Raw genomic sequence first — 23,936 nt, forward strand, 5'->3', positions numbered from 1 at the left:
CTGAAGATTCTATAACTTTGAAGCTGGAAGCTAGTCATATCAAAGTGGTCCTCGTATTAAGTAATGTACTAAATTTAAATTGTGTTTTATGATCATTTTGCTCAAAAACAATGCTTTTACCAAAAAAACATCAATAAGATTAGCAAAATATAGAGTTGTGGGATATAGATGGTACTCTTATTTAGAGTGTGGTTGTTTTTTGTATCAAAATAATTGCGAGATCTATCGATTTAAGATGAAAAAGGTGTTTACGTTGATACTTTTATCTAAGGAGGGGTATTTTGGTTAGATCTCACTTTCGTTCCCTCTGTGTTGTTAACTCAAGAAATCGGCATGAAAGTCTACGCCCAAATTATCGATTGTACCCCTTTTGAAGAACCATATCTGTGCATTGTTCTTCTTTTTGTTATTATATATTCCAAGAAATGAGTTTTTCTAATTTTTTCAACATTCTATAGTGTTTTCAATTCATATAAATTTTCTGCTTGAGATAAAAGAATTATAGTCCCAATTCTTCACGATATGATTTGGATTTAATACAAAAAATTATTTCAAGACACAACTTTCAATCATTTTTAACTAACCCTCATTTATAAATGAGAGCTTTTGATTGTGATACATATATTTTTTTTCGTCAGTAGTAAACCAGAGTATCAAATTGTATCATATAATTCTTTTATATTTCTGTAACGTATCTAAATGTTCACTAATTTTTTTTATAAATTATATATTTGATGTTAGTACTAACGGTAAACAATTTACAATACCATATGTCGCTAAATTACATATAAAACATTTTATAATTTACCAAAACCTGTTTACATTTTAATATCCCACTTCAAAATAAATTTCCTCGCGTTCCAATTAACTGTTATTTCTGAAAAATAAACTTCATATTATAATGGGTAACAAGCTGGTAAATGTTGTATATGGTACTTTCATACTTTCGGCCAATATTAACTAATGTTAAGTTAATAAATATAATAGATTATGATTTTATTTTCTTTGTTACAGAAACATGTCTTCAAAGCGAAAATCTCCTCCAACAAAATTACACGAAGGCACAAACTCAACAGATCTTACGACACCAGGACACACAGGAAGCGGTAGTGAAGGAGGAGGCTTGACCGATCTCGACGAAACGAGCAGCAACAATCTAAGCGATATTTGCGAAGAAGACAACAATACCATGGTGCACAATTCCAACGCTTTTTACAAATTATCGGAATCATCTTCACCAGGTAGCGTATCACCTAGCGAAGGTGAAGATATGGAAGAAGACAGAACTCCTCCTAACAAAACTCCAAGAATAGGGGAGCCTCATATATTCGTTTCTAGTAGCATCCAAGCATTATCGTTGCATACGGACCACGAAAGACGACGGAATTCTTCGGAGTGTAGTAGTCCTAGTGCCGAATTTAAAACAAACAGTTATAATAATAACAATAATAACAATAGTTTAGTTAATAATAATAGTTCCTCGCATCCGTTGAAACGAACTATGGACGATGTTCTGAAGAGGCTGACGTCGAAAATTAATCATAGCACTATTAGAGAAGAAAAGCGGCCAACTCCCAGCTCGACGCCGAATTCTGTTAATAATTCGTAAGTATTTAATTGTTAAGTATAATTAAAACTAAACAAGTCAGAATCAAAAACAGTTTCACCCATAATAATAATTAATTCGATACTACTATACAAATATTTAGGTGATATGGAGGGCTGTACATGAATTAGAACGAAGACTTTGCTAACTAAATTATGAGCGTTTTTGTAGTAAAATTGTGGCAAAACCCAACACCAAAGTGTACTAACTCATGTATTTATCTTCTGGGAATTAATAAGTTGAGGATTTTAAATTTTCAGAAACATTAAATTCATCGATTTTAAAAATCAATATTCAAATTGACGATTGACGTTTGAGAATATTAATTTTTAAATTCGATCAATTTAGTATGTTTCAAAAGAAACCAAATCTAAAAATCTTAACTAATCAATTCCGAGCCGATAAACTCAAAAGTATTCGGAAACTAGAAAGTATATTAGAGTTAGTACACTTTGTTATTCGATTTTTCCACAATCCCACTACGGAAGCGCACGAGGTCTGTATACATACATAAATATAACAAATTATATTAGTGAAACTAGTTCAGTACTTCGGTACTTACACACAAACGTGTGCAAAGGTGTCAATTTAATACAAAAGTTTGCTTGAAAAGGTAGAAGATTTGAGAAAAGTGCAAACAATTTCTGATTTGTTTGGTATTGAAAACCGCTAGATAAAATAATTTAGCTTCTCTGTACAAAGAATCTGCAGTGATAGATATTTTCCGCATACAGGGTGCTTCTAAATTCATGCGACAACATTCAGGAGGTGATTGCTCATATGAAACTATGATGGGTCTTTCCTATAACAAAATTTTTTTGTTTCCTAAATTTTAGTAATGCTAGAAACTTGAAATTCTGTAATTTTTGTACACTTGTGAAGAACTAACCATGGGTGTTTTTTCAATATTCCTGTTATATTATACGAGGGTAAAATTAACAATAGGAAATACACCTCAAATATTTGAACATGTACGGTATTTCATGTATTTTGGCTAGAGGTGGTTATTTCTAGCATTTATTATGTATTAAATTTCACATATTTACTGTTTTTCACTCAATTTAATAAAAAAAAATCATAAAATGGAGAAAATTAATAGATAAATAAAAAATATCTTTGATTCAAACAAGGATTTCAAGTTATGATTTTATTTAATATTGAAATTAAGTAAGGGCTACCTTACAGAATTTCAAGTTTCTAGCTTCACTGAAATTTTATAAAAAAAATTGTAACTCAATTCAAGACATCACCTATTAAGGGTCATATCTCGAAAAGGGGCGGGCTGAGGAGATTTTGTTCTAGGAAAGATCCATCTTAATTTCATACGATCAATCACCCTCTGAATTCTTTTGCATGAATTTATATATGTTAAGTGCCCGTCAAGAAGTAATGCACTGAATTTCTTTTCTGAAAATTCGTATTTGCCAGCTGGCAAATACAAATATACTTATTAGAAAGTTTTCCACTGGAACTTTGTTACGCATTTGAGCTACTTAATTTTTTGTTAATAGTATTACGTCGTCTACAAACAAAATTTGTACGGCATTTTAAACTGTTTTTGACTAAATTTTGTCTGTACCTGATAGAAATAATTAATTAGTCACGTAAACTATACAGCGGCGGTTGTTCTAGAAGAATCGAAAGTTGAAAGAGTGAAATCTACAAATAATAGCTCAGGCAAGCTGTTGATATGAAGAATTTTTATTTTATACCTACAAATGATGTGTTTTTTCTTTAGTGGTGATTTTCATTTCCATCTTCCAAAATGCAATCCTGGTTCATCTTTAGAACAATATTTGTGGAACCTCAATAATGGAACGACTTAAATGTACAAACAATCTTATTGCATTGCGCAGAAGCAACATGAACTTCTAACAAACCAATAGATGTCTCTGTCAAGACAAAATAAAAGTAAATAATTGATTATCAAGTATTCTCGTTAAAAATATCTCGAAAATACCGTTCAATAAGTAGAGAAACCGTACATGAAATGACTGTAGAGAATTGAACTCTCTGGTAGTATGTGTTTCTCTTGATGATCTTGATGGGTACCTTAAAATGTATATTAGAATGATTTTCTGTCTCTTTGTGGGAGGTTATAATACTAACATTGTTTTCTGACCCATCAGATACTTTTAACGGAAGATATTTATGTCCGGATTCAAATATAAATAAATTACGAAACTATGGTTTGTACTTTCCGTAAAACATAAATTTATTGATGGAGTGGACTCTATATTGAAAGTGCCGAAATAAATTTCATTTTTCAATTGAATAATGAACGTGCAAAACAATGTTTTCCCAAGCAATGTACGGCACTGTTGCTGTTACATTGTTACAAAGTAGTAAAGCGTTGGGAGTTGTGACATTTGTTGTGGCTTCGTAGGCGTTCCGCCTTTATTGGTAGAATCTGTTAAACAAGTATAATACAAGAAAATTTTATACTATACATTCAATTCATACAAATTGTTTCTACAGATAAAATAATATATACACAACTAATTGATTATAAAAAATATAATTTATTGATCGTAATAATAAATTTACATAATTGTAATACCTCGATGAAAGAATAATTGCATCCAATCCAATTTCTTTTAATATTTACTTCCAATGAAAACTTAATGTACGTCGAAGGATTTGTTTTATAAAGGTCGAAGGTTTTATAAAAGCACTTGAGAGATTCCTGATTTTCCAGGAACCTCTCGAAGTTACTGAACAATTATCCGGTGAACAGAATATTCCATATCTGGTTCCATAGGACCAGATACGAACTAGAACAGTTGGACGGAGGAGTACCACTTAGAGTTCTCATCTTCCTTATGATATACAACATCTATACGGCTGATTTTCCTGTGACGGATATCTACGCAATCAACACTACTACCAGTAGTACCTAATCGGCGATTATATCGCAAAATTTCAGAAAACTATGGATAAAAATCGATCACTGATACAAACATACTAATACACAATAAACTTGAGGAACGTTCTTCAAAAATAACAGTTAAATATAAGAAGACAATTTGGAGGAAAAACAAATTATCTCGACGATTAAAACCTGGGTTATTTATTGATGTTCATGGACCATGGACAAGAAAACGAAAGGAAGGCGTTATATCCTGAAATTGAAAATCAAGTTCCATGTCATGTATATACTATTCATACAGCACGTTTTGTAGAGTCACCGAAAGTGCTCTGGAACAATCCTAAGTTCTAGTTAACGGAGCTGACGAACTTAACCCTTTTATCTTCTTCTTCAGCATGTACTATTTATTTGATATGATAATTATCTTCCTCTTTATTTATTTCTTATTGCTATGAAGTGAGCGTACCTCTTAATGATGTAAATTCGAATGTGCTTAGGATCTTTCCAAAACTTTTAAATTTGGACCCGTCTTCATACTATTCAATGGTATTCTTTTTTTCTGTAGTAATGATTTTATCTCACTATATTCCTCATTTCTCTGGTACCTTTTTGGCTCTATAGCACGCGACGATAAATCCCTCTGGTCGTATACCTTGGGATATTTGGATTGCGGCTTCAATTTGTCCCTACGAGATTTTTGTACCTTATTAGAGCAATTTTTTCTCTATATTATGTCTCATTTTTGTGTCAAGACTGGGTATCTGTTCTCAAACTTCTTTTTGGCGTCAATTAGTCGCTCTAGGAGTTAGTAAATCGTTTGATTCCAGTTCAAGTAAGATGTTAGCCCTTCGTTGGATTTTCTTTTATATTTAATGCTTTTTTGATAGCTTCCAAATATAAACAAAGCAGAAGGAAGAATGTTTTTCCAGATTTTCGTTCCATAAGGTTACTTTCCTTTGCTCTAATTTTCAGTACTTAATTAATACTATATTCCAATGAGAATATTTGCCTGAAATAATCTGTGATAGACAACATGGCGTTTTATTGTGTCTAAAGAAATTACGTAACCATTCAATTTCCAACTTGATAGTACAATTACGATAATATAATTTATTGTTATTGTTAATTAGAGTATGCAACGTTAATGAATGTGTCGATTAAATTATAGAATATTATAAAACGGAAAATAAAATAGGTTATATGGCTTATCATCAACCACAATATCTACGAAAGGTCAAGGCGACGACAACTAATATTATAATATTTTCTTAATGACATTGTAAATGTTTTTTAACACGTGTATTGGTTTCGGCCAATTGTTTGTTACTTAGATAATTCGGGATATTATCAAAATCAAAAATGATCCTTTCAAGAAATTATATTATAAGCATCTATGCTTTGATCAATTCTGTGGAACTGTACAAGATATGATTTTTATTTGAAGAGATTTGCGTAGCTAAAAGAGGTGGATATAATAAATTGTCATTTTAGCACAAAAAAAAAAGGAATGATACATCTTAAGATGAATTTGCGTCTAAGCTTTAACATTAATGTTGAAAAACTTGTCGCGAAAATCCTATAAAATCTCGTGTCTGTATTATAAATTATTCAAGGTCAGTTTTTTACGATTATCTTGGTTTAAGCTACTCAAATGATATGAACATCTAGTTTCACAATGGTATAGCATAAAATTTGCGACAAAATTTCATTTAAAACGTTTCTTATGTACTCAACCGTAAGCGAGTCTCAAAAATGATCTCAAAAATGATCGTTGTACGGTCTATAAATTTTGTGCATTACTTAACTAAAGCTCTGCGTAGAAGATCTCATCCTACTTACAATTGTTTTTTCAATTATTATTGTATACGAGGGCTACTCATGTTTTCAGATATGGCAACACTGATGTGAATATGTCAAATGTGATATTATATAAAGTTTGACATTTTTAATAGTGAACGTAATCAGAACGAGTTATCACACGAGTTGTTTACGGATACTTGAAAATTTATCTTGGTCAAAAATGGAATTAAATTGTGATAATTTTCTATGACGGCGATTGAACAGTAGTGCGCTGATCAACTCGCTTCGATATTTGGTGATGAAGCACCATCTCGAACCACTGTGGTCGCTAAAGGATGAATGTCGTGAAGGTCGACCAAAATCCCCATATAACATCGATTTTGTGAGTAAACTGATATTGAAATATCGTCATGTGACACCGTGAGATTGAGGAATACTTGGGCTTGAGCTCCACTCGCAAACATTCAATATTTCTTGAACATTTTGATGTCAAAAAGATTTGTTCGCGTTAGATTGTTTCGCTCAAAGAATGTTCGTATCTAGTGGTGCAAAGAAATGCTGAAAACTTTCAATTGCGTGTCTTCAACAGACACCTATAAAGCGACAAATCATGGATCTACTCATATGAACCGGAAAATAAAAAACAATCGAAAAGTTTCGATCTTTTAAGATGAGCTATATCTAACAAAATCGTTCGCGCATGAAGCACTTCCAAGCAAATGGTCGCTTACTTTTCCGCAATAACTGCACATGTACCAATCGTTCAATTATAGCTTAGAACGTTCAATTCTGAACTGTACCTACACCAGCATTTGTTTTGGAAAAAACGCGAACTCACACCCATCAGTTTAAATAAAAGCGGTTTTGAACAGTCAAAATATCGAATTGATGGATTATCCGCGGTACATTCTTTGTTTGGCACAAAAATAAATTGCGAGGTCAACGTTTTTCTACACCTGAAGAAGCGGTTGATGCTTTTAAATCACACTCAATCGGAATGGAAAAAATGCTTGTACAGTTGGTTCAAATGCATCCAAAATATATTGATTTTAATAAAGGATGATTTGAAAAACAATAAAGCCACATCCAATTATAAATATTTATTTTTATTAGTTTATCTCAAACATCTCACAACGCGTTGTAAACTCAGATTGAAATTTGGAAAAATTCATCCGCATTATTTCGGCCATTGAGCAGAGTACTCACAATGCATTTTGGGCCAATTAACAAATCTCATGATACAATTTGGCAACAAAAGTCGAACATATACAAAGGTCATTGCATCATAACCTATTTTAACCGGTGCGATTTGCATAATTCAAGGAAGATGCGCGAGACATTTTTTAGGTTGGTTCAAATAAACACTGTAGGGGTCTAATGATAGATCTACACTTCTTCTCGATGGTGACTATTAATAATTAATAACTGAAGTTGAAGAAGCCCAAAGATTAAGATAATCAGTAGGCACAGTTTCATCTAAATAGTATGGAGGAATGAAGAGATACGGTTTGCTAAATGTTGCACAAAATAAAAAGTTAAAGCTGAAATATAAACCGACAATGATGATATTGAATACTTGTCATAAAAGATAGAAAGTTAGTTACTTATTGCAATTAAATTAATCTCATATAAAATTTATATTTGCGTTATTAGGCACTAGAGAAAACGCGTAGTGGTAGTGAGTGGCACGCTCCAATCAGTGGCCGAAATAATTTATTGCAGTAGCGGGAATAATGCGAATACATGGACCCACAATGCGATCTGAGTATCCACATTTCCCGAATTCTTCATATATATTTAGAGAGATTGTCTCAAAATTTGATTGTGTTCTTTCTTCTCAGTCTAAGTTCTGACCAGTGTCAATTCCCTTCGCCCTCATGTTGTACAAAAGAATGGATTTTTGTTAAAAAAAGTGGTTATAAGTCAAAACACAACCATTTATTTAAAATAGTTAATCAAAAACTACTTCTCATGACTCGATAACTTAACGGAAAAAGTAGACGCTTCATGCGTTAAGTTTTCAAAGTAGATCCAATAATTTTATGTAGATCGAAAAAATTTACATGTTGAAAATAGTATAAAACACCGGTGAAATTATTATATTGAAGCATACATATTAGCATTAAAGGTGGAGATCAAAGAAATTTAATTTACCAGAGACGTGAATTTAAATCGTTGCAAAAAACTGAATATTTTAATGATATTAATACAGATTAAAACGTATTGCATCCTAATAACAGTTTAAACAGTATTAAACGTTTAGCAAAGCGTATTCTGTACTAATATATATTTATACTTTATCAATGAATTAACTAACATAGAAATACCTTGTTTAAATTGTGATCACAAATACATTGGTCAGTCTGAGAGGTCACTCACCAATCAGATAACCACTCACAAAAGTGATAAACTGATAGATGCCTTCTATAGAGTTTGCGTCAACTCGTGCGTTTAATACCCGCAAAAAAACTGTTACAATGTGCTAGCTTGTGATCGTGGTTGTCATGAATATTAGACAACTCTTGATGGCAACCTAACCTAAGAGTGGTGGCAATATTTGTGGTAGAATTTTAACCAATTGCAAGTGTGCATTATTATGTTATATGGGTTAGGTACTAAATTCCAGGCGATATCCTCGTCCCGAGTTGGCGCATCCTTATCTAAACGGATTATAAATCATAACGAGTTGCAGCGCACCCCTTCTGTGGATTACAAATCTGCCTAAATTTAGAAACTGAAAATAACTACAAAAACACATTATTTAAATGTTTTAACAAAAATTGCAACGAACAAAAAAAATATATAGTTTATGGTATATTTTCCCATACTAACTGACGTATTCTTAACTGGTTGGCTGGAGATCACAATAAAGAATTCCTTTAAAATTCCACCAAACATACAAATTAACTTTTTCGATTGTAAGTCAGGCTTTGACGTAAATTGCATTGTTTTGCTTGTGTCCAACGATTATGGCCGTTCTTCGGAATAACAGGGTGTCAATACAAAATCACTTTTCCGCTTGGAAGTAAAGCTTTGGCGTGAATTACATTGCTGTGCTTTTGTTCAACGAGTGTGGCCGTTTTTCGAAATAATATGGTGTTAACAAAAACTCACTTTTTCGCTTGGAAGTCAAGCTTTGACGTAAATTGGATTGTTTTGCTTGTGTCCAACGATTATGGCCGTTCTTCGGAATAACAGGGTGTCAATACAAAATCACTTTTCCGCTTGGAAGTAAAGCTTTGGCGTAAATTACATTGCTGTGCTTTTGTTCAACGAGTGTGGCCGTTCTTCGGAATAATATGGTGTTAACAAAAACTCACTTTTTCGCTTGGAAGTCAAGTTTTGACGTAAATTGGATTGTTTTGCTTGTGTCCAACGATTATGGCCGTTCTTCAGAATAACAGGGTGTCAATACAAAATCACTTTTCCGCTTGGAAGTAAAGCTTTGGCGTGAATTACATTGCTGTGCTTTTGTTCAACGAGTGTGGCCGTTTTTCGAAATAATATGGTGTTAACAAAAACTCACTTTTTCGCTTGGAAGTCAAGCTTTGACGTAAATTGGATTGTTTTGCTTGTGTCCAACGATTATGGCCGTTCTTCGGAATAACAGGGTGTCAATACAAAATCACTTTTCCGCTTGGAAGTAAAGCTTTGGCGTGAATTACATTGCTGTGCTTTTGTTCAACGAGTGTGGCCGTTCTTCGGAATAATATGGTGTTAACAAAAACTCACTTTTCCGCTTGGAAGTCAAGCTTTGACGTAAATTGGATTGTTTTGCTTGTGTCCAACGATTATGGCCGTTCTTCGGAATAACAGGGTGTCAATACAAAATCACTTTTCCGCTTGGAAGTCAAGCTTTGACATAAATTGGATTGTTTTGCTTGTGTCCAACGATTATGGCCGTTCTTCGGAATAACAGGGTGTCAATACAAAATCACTTTTCCGCTTGGAAGTAAAGCTTTGGCGTGAATTACATTGCTGTGCTTTTGTTCAACGAGTGTGGCCGTTTTTCGAAATAATATGGTGTTAACAAAAACTCACTTTTTCGCTTGGAAGTCAAGCTTTGACATAAAATGGATTGTTTTGCTTGTGTCCAATCACTTTTCCGCTTGGAAGTAAAGCTTTGGCGTGAATTACATTGCTGTGCTTTTGTTCAACGAGTGTGGCCGTTCTTCGGAATAATATGGTGTTAACAAAAACTCACTTTTCCGCTTGGAAGTCAAGCTTTGACGTAAATTGGATTGTTTTGCTTGTGTCCAACGATTATGGCCGTTCTTCGGAATAACAGGGTGTCAATACAAAATCACTTTTCCGCTTGGAAGTAAAGCTTCGGCGTGAATTACATTGCTGTGCTTTTGTTCAACGAGTGTGGCCGTTCTTCGGAATAATATGGTGTTAACAAAAACTCACTTTTCCGCTCGGAAGTCAAGCTTTGACGTAAATTGGATTGTTTTGCTTGTGTCCAACGATTATGGCCGTTCTTCGGAATAACAGGGTGTCAATACAAAATCACTTTTCCGCTTGGAAGTAAAGCTTCGGCGTGAATTACATTGCTGTGCTTTTGTTCAACGAGTGTGGCCGTTCTTCGGAATAATATGGTGTTAACAAAAACTCACTTTTCCGCTCGGAAGTCAAGCTTTGACGTAAATTGGATTGTTTTGCTTGTGTCCAACGATTATGGCCGTTCTTCGGAATAACAGGGTGTCAATACAAAATCACTTTTCCGCTTGGAAGTAAAGCTTCGGCGTGAATTACATTGCTGTGCTTTTGTTCAACGAGTGTGGCCGTTCTTCGGAATAATATGGTGTTAACAAAAACTCACTTTTCCGCTTGGAAGTCAAGCTTTGACGTAAATTGGATTGTTTTGCTTGTGTCCAACGATTATGGCCGTTCTTCGGAATAACAGGGTGTCAATACAAAATCACTTTTCCGCTTGGAAGTAAAGCTTTGGCGTGAATTACATTGCTTCGCTTTTGTTCAACGAGTGTGGCCGTTCTTCGGAATAATATGATGTTAACAAAAACTCATTTTTCCGCTTGGAAGTTAAGCTTTGACATAAATTGCATTGTTTTGCTTGTGTCTAACTAGTGTGGCCGCTCTTCGTGTTGCATTGCTTGGCATGTTCTCAACAATTGTGTCGTTCTTCAGATAACATAAACTATCAATTTTCTTCGTCAAATATTTATAGTAAAATGAGCAATAGGAGAACCCACTTTCCATGCGTTTGAACTAAGTTACCGAGATTGATTGCAGTAGTTTTTGCGCACAGTTTAATCTGTCGCTAGTTCATGTTTTTTTGCATTATTGGAAGTTATTCAACAAACTTTAAAAAACGACAATATTTTATCACTACATCTACTATTTATTTAAAAAGTTAAGTGTTTTCATTTCGAATTTCACACATTGTTTACAAGAATTTGTGACATGTGTTAACATCTATTGTCTTCGATCCAAGAAGCATATACATTTGAAAAAAATTTCCTATTAACAACTGTGGCAATGATTTGTGTTTTTGAATTACCTATGCAAACAGTCTCATGAATAGAAATACCGTTTCTAACTTGCAAAAAAATTTTTGTTATCTTTATATCTAAATTGTACAAGAAAATTAAAAGCAGTGTCATTGGTGTAGAGAGATCAAACGAAACGAAAGCGCGGAGACGTTTTTTTTTAAAGATTGTGACACAACGATCAAAAGAAGAAATTACATTGTTGAAAAGAATACGGAGCTTTCACGGGATTTCATTTCAGATAACTGAGGATGAGAGAGATTTTTAGTCTAAGGTTTCTTGAGGTATACAGATGCCGGTTTGTTATTGTTAGAGGATAACATTCCTGACATTTTTATATGAACGGTTTATGACTTGTAGAATGTCGTACAAACTTCTCGTCTATTTCAAATTTCTACCAAAGGGAACAAAAAGTAAAGTCATTTCCTTCAATTGAATTGAAGTGATTACATCTTCATTTTAGTCAATAATATAAGATAAGTCTCAGAATTTCATTCGATACTGTTAAGAACAAGCTTGATTGCTCCACTAGATTCCAATTTCCCACTTTGCTTATGTAACAGACGTAATTATGTCTTGTCAGTCTTTCTCGGATAAAAATTCTGGATATTCCAGTTTTTGGGACAATCAGACATGGTATGTCTTCCACATATGCCTGTAGCATGGTAAATGGTCCTGCATGAAGTTTTTTATTGCGAATTAGAGATCTGTACAACCAAATTATAAATGCTTTTTCTTATTTTCAACATTTTTTTAACTCTACTTATTTCGATAGGTACCTACTGATCGACACTTTTCTATTTTATTCTATACCTAGATAAATTATTGTTCTTTGGTATTTTTACAACGAATATTTGTTGCAGAGATGTGGAGCCGACTGCAGCCATCCATCAAGCCCTATCTGGGGATAATATTATGGAAAAGGATAGGAAATTGTCTGAATTGATTTTTCAACTACAGATGGTTAGGGAGCAGCTACTTCAGCAGCAACAGGAACCAGTTAAGGTGAGTTTTTTCAAAAAATTCCATGTTGGGTAGTGCTTTGGAGATTAGGAAGGTCTCCGCCGTTAGTACATCGATCTGTATATAATCAAGATACTATCTGAACTCGTTTTTCACCCAAATTACTGATGATAGGGAATAATGCAGGTCTAGCTGTAACCGCCTCAATAATTTTCACTTCTAGAACTATAAGTAACGTACCCACTTACACGCAAAATATGGATTGCAGATGTTTAATTGGGGGAAAACTGAAAAAATTTCCATCTATAACCAGTAAATTGTTGTTTGAAGTCTTAAATAGCATTTTTATGGCAAATGGAAAAAAATGATGTGTTCCGGGTTAAAAAATTTGAAATTTCACTTAACCTATATAGTTGAGAAATAATAATAATAAAATAAAACAAAATTTCTAACTTCCATTAACAAATAGTGGCAAGGGCTGATACCTAATTTTTGAGGTGTGGCAACACTGATATGAATATGTCAATTCTGACTTTGCTATTGACATTTTTAATGGTGAACGTACTCATAACGTGTTTCATACGCGTGCTATTTGATTGCTTTAGAGGTATTTGAAACATCATCTTTCAAAAAATGGAATTAAATCACGTGCAATGATTTTTATGACATTCCAAGTGGATTAAACCAACAGCAGTATGCCGATGAACTCGCTTCGACTTTTGGTGATGAAGTACTATCTCGAGTCACTATGTTTTGCTGGTTTTCCAAATTCAATCGTGGTCAATCGGATGAATTTCGTGAAATCGTCTGTGACATACCGTGAGATTGAGCGTGAGATTGAGGCATACTTGGGGATTAATTTCACTCGCATACATCCAATATTACTTACATGAAAATTTGGCTGCCAAAATGATTTGTTCGCGTTGGATACCGCATAATTTGACAATGCTGGAAAAATTCTTTCGCTATGCTGCAAAAAATGTCTTTGAGATCATGACAAACAACGAATCATGCTTATTTGCATATGAATCTAAAACTAAATAACAAACGACTTATGGGAATTTCAAGACAAGCCAAATCCAAAAAAAAATGTTTGCGCACGAAGCAAATGGTCGCTTGTTTTTCCGGAAAAACTGGACATATCGTCACCGTTTCATTAGAGCAACGTCCAACGGTCAATTCTGAATTGTTTTCCAGAAGGGTTCGAAAATATCAGGGAAAACAATCGCAGAAGATGAGATGGGGCTCAATGATTTCTTCTTACTCCCGCAGATCAAAATTAAATTACGAGGTCAACGTTTTTTCTACACGGCTATATCATCTTGTATTAGCTCTGGTACATTTATGAGAATTCTAAGAAATATTTAGATTATTCTGTTATACTATTTAAAATGCCCGCACTAATTGTAAGTTTTGGATTGGTAAATGGGTTTTATTACTCTCTCATGCATAAAAATAGACGAATATTCAGATCATAGTTAACCTGATCATAGTTTCTCTAAAAATCCCAAAACTTCCATCCATCTTGTCTTGTGACTTGTCCGTAATTTTTGGAATCAATGGATGCATGTTGGGCATGGAAACGTCATCTTCACATAGTTTTTTTAGGTTGAAAAATGTAAAAATTAAATAGTGTGTTACTTATATTTTACGAATGTCTGATGCAAAAGGAAGTTGTGACTAGGGTTGGGGGGTTCGTTCAAAAGTTGTCTGGAAAATGATTATTTGACTAGTTTTTTAACACAGGCGAACTTAGGTTATCAAATATTTACTACAATTTTTGATATTTACCGATGAAAAATGATAATAATATTCAAAAACCAAGTCAAGTATAGAAAATATGCACACATTTATGAAAATTTCAACAACAACCTACTAATATTGAAATTCAAAAGAAAATTGAATTTCTGTTACTAATATGAAGATATTTGTGTTATGTAATTATCTTTATTGAGTGAATGTTAACAATAGCAAATCCGGGCGGAGTATACCGCTATCGTTATCGCTATACGTCGCTTGTAAACGGCACGTTCTCTCTATCTGAAAATGGGCATTGTTTCAAGAGTGATTGTCGCGGAAGTGTGATGTCTCCCACGCGCAAACCACACGCCATTGGCCAACTCCAAACCCCGTCCATTGGTCATTCCAATTGTGACGGATGACTCGGTTTTGTTGTCTGCCCTCTCGCTGACAGGTGGGATAATAACATTGTTGTTTGATGGTTCGTTTGCCGTGTTTCGGAACACAATGGCGAAACGAAAATATGTCTGTTCATTGCCAAATTGTTATACCCACTGGATTTATATATAAATTAAACCAAATTAATCCACTTACGAGTTTTGTCAAATAAGATTATTTTTTATAAATCAGTTTGTAGGTTAAATAACACTGGTCGACGAAAAAAAACCTTTTTGTAGTAACACAAGAATAAATAGCAAATGGACCTATACAAATATGAAAAAAATAATTGAAACATTTAATGTTTTTATGTTACATTTATAGAACCATATTCATTGGTAAAATATTTAATATTTTTTTAAAAAAAATAATTTCACGTTTTTTAAATCGTATATATTGACAAATATTTTTTATAGTTTACATCTTATAAACATGCCTCACATCTATTAAAAACAGATTCTTTAATAAAACTCACTGTAAATAACAATTGGCTCCACTTTTTCCTTTTATGAGGGGTTGACCAACAGTCATCACCCATCATGGCTGAATCCCATCGTCGTTGATACCGAATTTTCATTGCTCTAATATCTTGGTGGAACCTTTCATCCTGCAAATCACTGACAGCTCCTAAATTTTCGGGAGGACAAAAAATGTCAGATGGGAATGGGAATTTCCAATGATATTCGAGCACCAAGGGATTTGTAGGCGTCAAGAAGCTCATCAACTAACTGTTGTTAGTTTGCATCTATATTGTTGTCCAAAAATTCCCTCATTATACTAACAAATGTCTTCCAGGCTCTAAGTTCCTGTCTGGTGTCATCGTCCAGAAATTTTCTTACTTGTGGCCCAATAAAAAATACAATCCTTTAATTTGCCATCACTCAACTGGGGAAAGACTTCTCTTAATGTATTTGAATCCATCGCCCTCTTCATCCACAGTATTTACAAAGTTTTTCATCTGAAGGGGAGGCAGAAGGAGATTTTTGGTATCCACAAGGGGTATAAACTTAACATTTTGAGATCCCGGTTGAAACTCACTTCTTGCTTGCCAATTTTTTTTACATAGTGTTGATGTACTGCCCGACTGTCCCATAGACAAAGAAAACAGCAATGTTTCGTAACCCTTTCCCGAAATCCCATTAAAATTCCAATCACCTTCAGGTACCCACATATCTGCCACTTATACTTCTTGTAGTTAATTTTGTCTAAAAACAAGCGAATATTTTCTCAAGTTTCTTTCATCTTCACAAAATGAGCAACTGGTATAGACGGTTTTAAATTTCCATTGTGTAATAACACTGCTTTTAAACTGTATTTAGACGAGTCAATAAATAGGCGCCGCCATCACTGGGATTATGCCCAATATCAAGTTCCTTCATTAGACCATCAATATCCGTACACGCACACAACGAATTTTCCATACTGTAGAATGCGGAAAATGTGGCATCTCTTTTTCTAAAGGTCGTAATTTTTGTCTCTTTGGCCAACAAGTTCCATTCCTTAAGACACGGGAAGCAATAAGTTCAGACTGTTGCTTTGATAACCCGAAATCACGTACTAACTCATTCAACTCGCTTTGAACAATCAAATGTGGATCGCCGGAACTGGTAATTGAAGTAAAAATAGGGTCGGTGTATTGTTCTTCGGAGCTTCCTAATGATACGTTGTCTCCAGTATCTAAAACAATATTTTGCGGATCTAAGGGGCGCAATCGGTACTGGTAAGTCTTCGTTGTGGGGAACAGGTCATATAGCAGAAGGCAAATTTGGATACTCGATCTTCTGCTTTACTTTCTTAGAAAAACCTTCAGTCTTTGTTAGACAAAAGTATCAGTCGTCAAAATGGTTAGTAGGCTCCCGCTATACCATTGGAATTTGAAAAGACATACATTTTTTCTTCCTATTCATCCACTGCACCAATGACACGTTACAACTAACACAGCACGCGTGGAGGGCCCACTGCTTGTCTTGGTCTCCAATTAAAGTACCAAAATATTTGAAATAGGATTTTTCCACATTTTCGGAAAATGTCTTGGCTTGCGATTCTCCAAAAATGTAGCAAAATTTGTTTTACAACTGTGGCGCGTTTGAATCGACATTTTCATCTTTATAATCACTTTTTGCACTATGAACAGAGAACCACTTACTATTAAAATCAACAGAAATAAGCTATTGAAAAGTGGTACGTGTTAAGGCTTAATAAATATTTATCTTATCGGCCAGTGTAATTAGTTATATTGGAAAGTAGTTACAGCACCATTCTCTCAAAATTAAAGGAAGTTTTTTGGAAAATTGTCTTAGATCTATATTTTTTAACATTTCTTTGGTACTTCTACGTATACGAGGATTTTTTATATGTATTTTCAATATCAATATATTACATGTATGATTAGCTTTTCAAGTACTTCAACTTGAAAACATGACAGCTTTCAAATATTACGGAAATACCAAGACCAAGGAAGGTTGCTAGACGTAAATTTATCTCTATGCTATATAGAAGCAGTCCTGGTGAACCTGTTTATAAGCCAACTGGCCAACGCAGTGCTTCAAAATACAAATCAAAGTACCAAAACCTCTGCATCTCGTGTTTCATGATTTCAAACTTAGAAAAAAATGCTTTCTTATACCTAGTACCTTCAACGTAAAATAAAATGACATTATCAGAATTGAGCTATCTTCAAGCTAAATAATAAATGGAGAAAAGTGAAAGAAAATAAGTAATTACTAAAACTAATACTATAAATATATTTATTATAATGAAAATAGTTACATTAAATCATTTTTAATTATAAGTAACGTATAAATATATAATGATTAAATAATATTTATATAAAATTATGGACGCTAATTTTAGAGTCGATTACGGTGAAGGGGTAGCACAATGAACAAACTACGATAAGTACTTAAACTCACTATATATACATCAACAAACAATATACACAAAAATATATAGAAAACTTGAAACCACATTAGTTGCGCGTTGCCTTATCTCTAGGAGCAGCGTAGCTCCGCTGAGAAATAGGTGACCTGGAATTTCCAAGAAAAAAGGTAACTTGGAGTTCCTCAAATCGAATAATTAACGTTTTATTGAGAAGAAATGGATTATAATGTCGTGAGTGAATGTGTATTATCACATGCGAAGGCGTGGTCGCCACAAAATTCTCAATAAATTGTTACCGGGAACTAAAGATGAAGCCAGAATGCCAGAATCGTCTAAAGTTAAATTTTCAATGCAACTACCTCTCTGACCACGACAGACCATCCATTTCATCGTTTAGAATCAAAAAGTACCGTCTGATGGTGAAATGAACATTCATTTAGAGTCCAATTTCAGCTGAGCATTCATTGACGAGGATTTCTTGGGGATAGCATGAAGTTTTGGCACGAAGACAGCATGATAATGAGAATATAATTTGACTTCTTTCTCTCCAGTGATTTTACGAATCAATGAGTATTGAAATGTGGTTAATTAAAAAGAGACAATCAAAGATAGAGCTTCCTATATAGGACTTTACGATGGGCCCAGTATAGGCCCAGACTTGGGCCAAGTATGTACAACTCTGGCCCTAGCTTGGAAACCGTTATTGGCTCAGACATAGTGGGACTCTGGGATAATAACAATGTCCCTCGCTTGGTTTGCAAGCCTGGATCAGACTTGGTTGTTTAGATAAACCCAAGAATGGTCTGCAGCCGTGGGCCAGGCTGGTTGCTTGTAAAAATAGATTTTTAATATATTGTTGATAAAATTAAAGATTCATGACAAATTTCTATTGATGCACTCTACTTATTAATGTACATAAAAATATTAGTTAAATAATTGAATATATAAAGAAATTGATCATACTATTTTTTATTATTCTATGTTTTGTCGCGTTACTCCGAGTTCAGCCCGATTTGGGTGACAATAGAATGACCGGGGCTAAGTTACGCAGACTTCAACCAGGCTTAGGCCATTATTGGTTTTCCAAGGCCGAGTTTCCGAGCGTTGGCCCAAGCTAAGCCCGTCGTTCAAGTCGGGGGGCTCCTACATGGGTTGGTAGGGAGAAAATCTTGGTGGAGGAACTTTCTGTAATATATTTCTAACGAATTTATCCAATACAATAAATGATCATTAATTGAATCCTTTATTTTTCGTGAAGTTCGACTTGAGATTTCAAAAGCTTCTCACCGGCAAATATTTATTTTTTACTCGAAATCGAAATTCGGGGTCGAACTATTATTTTTTTTTATATGAAGTAATAAATAACTTCCCAAAATATCTTGAGTTTTTTCCATTTTTGTACATTATTTCTTTATCGTCCAGACAACTAAATGAACAATTTCCTCGCCTCTTCCCTAAAAGATTATGCTCTAAATTTTTAAATCGAACTATTCTAGCTATTAAGGAGAAATATTCACATCAAGGACGTGAAATTTATAGTTCAGGAATCAAATTTAACTCATTCTAGGACAGTTTTAGAAAATGTCAAGGTGCTCTAGCCCGTTTTCTAAGAAATATATATTTCTGATTGTGAAATTTTATGCAAATTATATCATAATTAATTATTGTAAAGCGAAATCATAAATAGGAACCTAACTGATCTTCCTTTTGTGCAATTGGCAGATATTATTATGAACGACGGAAATTAGAATCTAACGATTTGTACACTTTAAACCTTTCCATAAATAGAGAGTTTCCATAAATATGACAAGAATTTTTATGGTTAGTACTTACAATTAAATCCTAGATTTGCCGATATTCCGTTTAAGTTTATGATCTAGTCAACCCGTATACATTGTAATGTAAAAGTTTAATCCACTTTTATGTCCTGAGGCCTTCCTAAATTATCTACTGAGAAAGTATACTGAGAATCATAACGACAGGATCGTATTTGAAATAATTATCGTTTCTTTATTAGTAACACAATCGAAGACATATTAGCGAAGCTCAAGTGAGAGAGTGGAAAAACGAAATACAAAATAAAATCCTCGAGAAACAAAAAGTATCAAAGAAAACCAAGAAAAATAAAGATAGACAGTATTGTTGTTATGGATGAATCAAGTAAGAAACTGAAAGAGACAAGTATAACCAAACTGGGAGTAAAATAGCTAAAGAAGGAAAATTTTGTATTTATATATTTAATGTTACTATTCAGAAACAACTTCAATTTGATGTTTGAATACTTATTATAAAATTCATTCATTATATTATAAAAATTAACTTATGTTATTCGTTGTCAAACATGATACAGTTTCATACAAGACGCGTTCAATTTTTGTTTCTCTTTATAACTGTAAATGTATTTGTTTAATTATTACGATTGATATAAAATATCTGTTTATCCAATTTTACTAATTTATAGAAATATCAAGTAATGAACGATTAGTCTTTCAGTTTCATTAGACAACTTATCGAGAAAACTAATCTTCGAATCTGATAATCTGGTCGATATTTGATTCCAAGTTAACCAATTTGATGGGAAAGTGCTACTAAACTCTGTAGAAGATGTTCAAATTCAGCAACTAACTACCAAGCATGTCTTAGATATGTTCAATTGAAAATGGTTTATCTGGAAACATCTGGTTTTACATTGCTTTGCTAAAAAATATACTGTAGCTATGAAATACTATACCCCCAATGTAGTATCATATTTCCTCTAATTAAAATTAATTTAAACTGCTACAATATTTAATAAGACCCTTTACTATAACACAGACAATGTGTTGCACCCTATCAAATTCTGTATTTAATCTTTCTCTATATTACTTCGTCCCATTATTGTGCATTCCCAGACAAAAAGGAATTCGTCTTTGAGAACATGATTCCATTACTTGTTCAACTGAACTCTTCCTCTACATCAGAAAATATGGTTTTAACGTAAGAGGCCAGCGCCAAGAGTGGACATTAGACAGTCCAATACTTCATATTCGACCATATACTGTACGCATCCTTCTATATCTACGCATCAGACTAATACTTTCGTTTACTTGTGGGCTACTAATACGGTCTCTATAAGCTAGACGGTTTAATCATGCTATAATCACTCTAAGATATCCAACGAAATCTTTGTATCTATAAACTATAAAAATCTGTTGATCCTGATGAAAACTTGTGGGGGAAGACAAGCCCTTCATGGGACCCAAACCCTTCTGTAGTATCAGCTGGAAAAAGCATTGGAAAGAAGCTAGATAGGAGCAAAACCAATTATTGGGACAACCTACAGGAGTTGAGACAGGCAAAGACTTTCCTGGGAAGAGTCCTACCGACACCCTATCGCTTCAATAGATACCTGAAGGCGCTAGACTTAGCTGATATTATATCAAAATATATGAATGTCAGCTAAATTCATGATTTGATGTCATTTTGTTAATGTTTCATCTTTCAATCTTCAAACATCCGTAATAGATACAAAAACAAATTTCAATAATCTGTATGCAAGTAACAACATGCCTATTTTCGAAATATCTCGCTTAATCTTGGACCGAAGCCATAAAGTTCTTTGATAGAAAGACTCCATTTTGAACAATATTTTCCTGAGATAAAGATTCAATCCTGTGTTTATTTTCTTAAAGTTTCTACAACCCAAGTAAGTAAACTGGAAGTAGTGGCTAAACACCAAATGGCAACAAGATCGTGGGATCTGTTTCTATAGTACCGATTCGACTAGGGTTCTATAAAATGAATACCCAAAGTCCAAAGAATGAATAGGAATATTAAAAAATCTTGCATGCGTAAAGTTGACCACATTTACATAGACCAATTTTCACAATAAAACATTTGAGTTCAACATTTCTGGTTTAGTTGATTGATTATGTTGGAAAGGAATGTGTCTGCTTGATTAACACTCGATCTATGAGTGTCCATCCTATCTTTTACTTCAAAAAAATCTACGAAATATCCTATTTATAATTATAAATGAGTGTTATTTGAATTGAATTGTAACTGATGCGAAATCTTTCATTTTTCTATATCTTATCACCTGTATATTTCATTATTATATGAAATTAGAACGGACTGAAGAAGAAGAAGAAGAAGAAGAAGAAGAAGACAATCTTTCTCGGTAAATTTTCATTCTGCATTTAATTTTAAATTAATACACTCCGGTTCTGATAGATATAACGACAATAAATTCAGTTTTTGATAGTCAACACCGATGGGTTGAATTCATTTTAGACTATTTATGAACATAGTTCAGCAATAGAAAGTATATTTTATTATTTAGAATGGATTAGTCGGTACTTTGAAGAATTTTCCATTTGCACAAATGTCCATATTCATTTTATAGTAACGGGACAGCAATAAGAAAAAAATCTTTCTAAATTAGTTGCTACATTGCATTTTTTAAGCGTAAAATCGAATCAAAATAAATTGACACTAACTACATCATGTTCTATTTATTGAATCATAAGAAAAGGTGGTAAAAGTTTTCAATTTATCTATCCTAATAAAACTTGCAAAAAAAATTTTAATGGTAATATCAAAGAAATGTTTAGATGATTGATTTAATTTTTTCCTTCCTAGTTTTAGTTCTTTCTCTTTATTATTGTGTATTAGTAAATAATGCAAAGTTAAGCAATTATGGTATAAGGTCATTCTGTTCCATTTCGGCAACGACCGACCCACACAAAATCAGTTTTCAATGTACCCTTCGCATCGACAAATTCATTCATCTAATTTAAGTTGTCCAGAGGGCGTCTATAGTTTATTCAATAGGGGACCTCGTATTCTACATATACTTTCCACTCTCTGTTCTCTGGACGACGAGGCTATCAAAAGAGCAAGGAGTTGACCTGAATGCAGATCTGAGGTCCCTGTAAAATATGCAACACGAACAACAGCGGCGTGGTTGAAAGAACTTCAGAAATTTTGAGTTAGAAGTACTATTTCAATGAATAATGTTTATTAACATTGTAAAACAAATGGATGTTTGGTAAAGTGAAGAGATCGATGTAAATTTATAGGAAATAAAACAGTTTAGTTTGTTCAGTAAAACCAATTAATACCAATCGAGTAGATTTGAACATTCATTTGGAATTACCAATGACGTAAAATTAGCTGTTTTTGGTTATTTTTTTATTTTTGTATAAAATGGAATGGGTCAGAAACTACTGTGGCCACTCAAATCCAAGTTGATTTTTGGCCTCGCCAACAAGTTTATTCCTTCTTCTTACATGGCCCAGCCACCTAATTCTTCTACTTTTTATCACAGCCACAATATCTAGTGGTCTGTACCGGACCCTGTTTTCTCTGTCCATATATCCTCCTTAGTATTTTATTTTCAAATGTTATTAACTTCTTCTGGGTGTGTTTTGTTAGTGTCTAAACCTCAGCTCCATACAGTAAAACTGTCCGTATTGTGACTGTGTATATTCTTATTTTCGTATTTTTTGATATCAGTTTACTTTTAAGTAATTTCGATAGGCTCCAAAACCATCTACTGGCTCCATTTAACCTTATCTTTACTTCTTCTATTTTATTGTTGCTGTTCATAGTAAATCGTCAGTAATTTTAGAGCTGTATCCCATAACGTCCAGCGTTGAATGATTGTGCTCTGCAGCTCTTACATATATTCAGTCTTATCTTCATTTACCTCCAATCCTACTTTTCCTACTGCTTCTTAGAATACTAGTGCCACTACTTTCAGGTCACTCTTACTGTCTTCTGTTAAAGCTATATCATCAGCATAATATTTATTTTCCCTTCAATATTCGTTCCTCTTAGAATAGCTTCAGTTGTTATCAAAGCTTTCTAGAGCAAGATTGAACAGAAGTTGTCATACACATGGGACAAAAAGAAGAAGAAGAGAGCAGTAATACAATGGCAATGTATTGCAGAGATCCTAGAAAATATGTATTATCATGTGCAAGCTAAGTCGGCAAGAAGAGCAATAGACTAGCCAACTCAAAGCCCAGATCTAAATCGTTTCGAGCATATTGGTGATTAGCTTTAAAGACGTCGTATAACCCAAGTAACACGTGTAGAGTTCAGAAAATGGCTAAGAACGCTCTAAATTGTCTGACCAATGTTCGAT

General features: G+C 33.6%; 1 protein-coding gene across 3 annotated transcripts in view; it reads left to right on the plus strand.

Moving 5' to 3' along the window:
- Positions 1 to 23,936, plus strand: part of LOC130895135 (transcription factor SOX-13) — a 227,393-nt gene that overhangs the window by 80,808 nt on the left and 122,649 nt on the right. For all 3 annotated transcript variants that reach the window (XM_057802296.1, XM_057802297.1, XM_057802298.1), the window contains 2 exons: positions 1,015 to 1,605; positions 12,649 to 12,790. In XM_057802296.1, the coding sequence (XP_057658279.1) occupies positions 1,015 to 1,605; positions 12,649 to 12,790 (733 nt within the window). The remainder of the gene's footprint in view (positions 1 to 1,014; positions 1,606 to 12,648; positions 12,791 to 23,936) is intronic.

This window comes from Diorhabda carinulata, chromosome 6 (genome assembly GCF_026250575.1).
Source record: "Diorhabda carinulata isolate Delta chromosome 6, icDioCari1.1, whole genome shotgun sequence".
Taxonomy (NCBI): domain Eukaryota; kingdom Metazoa; phylum Arthropoda; class Insecta; order Coleoptera; family Chrysomelidae; genus Diorhabda; species Diorhabda carinulata.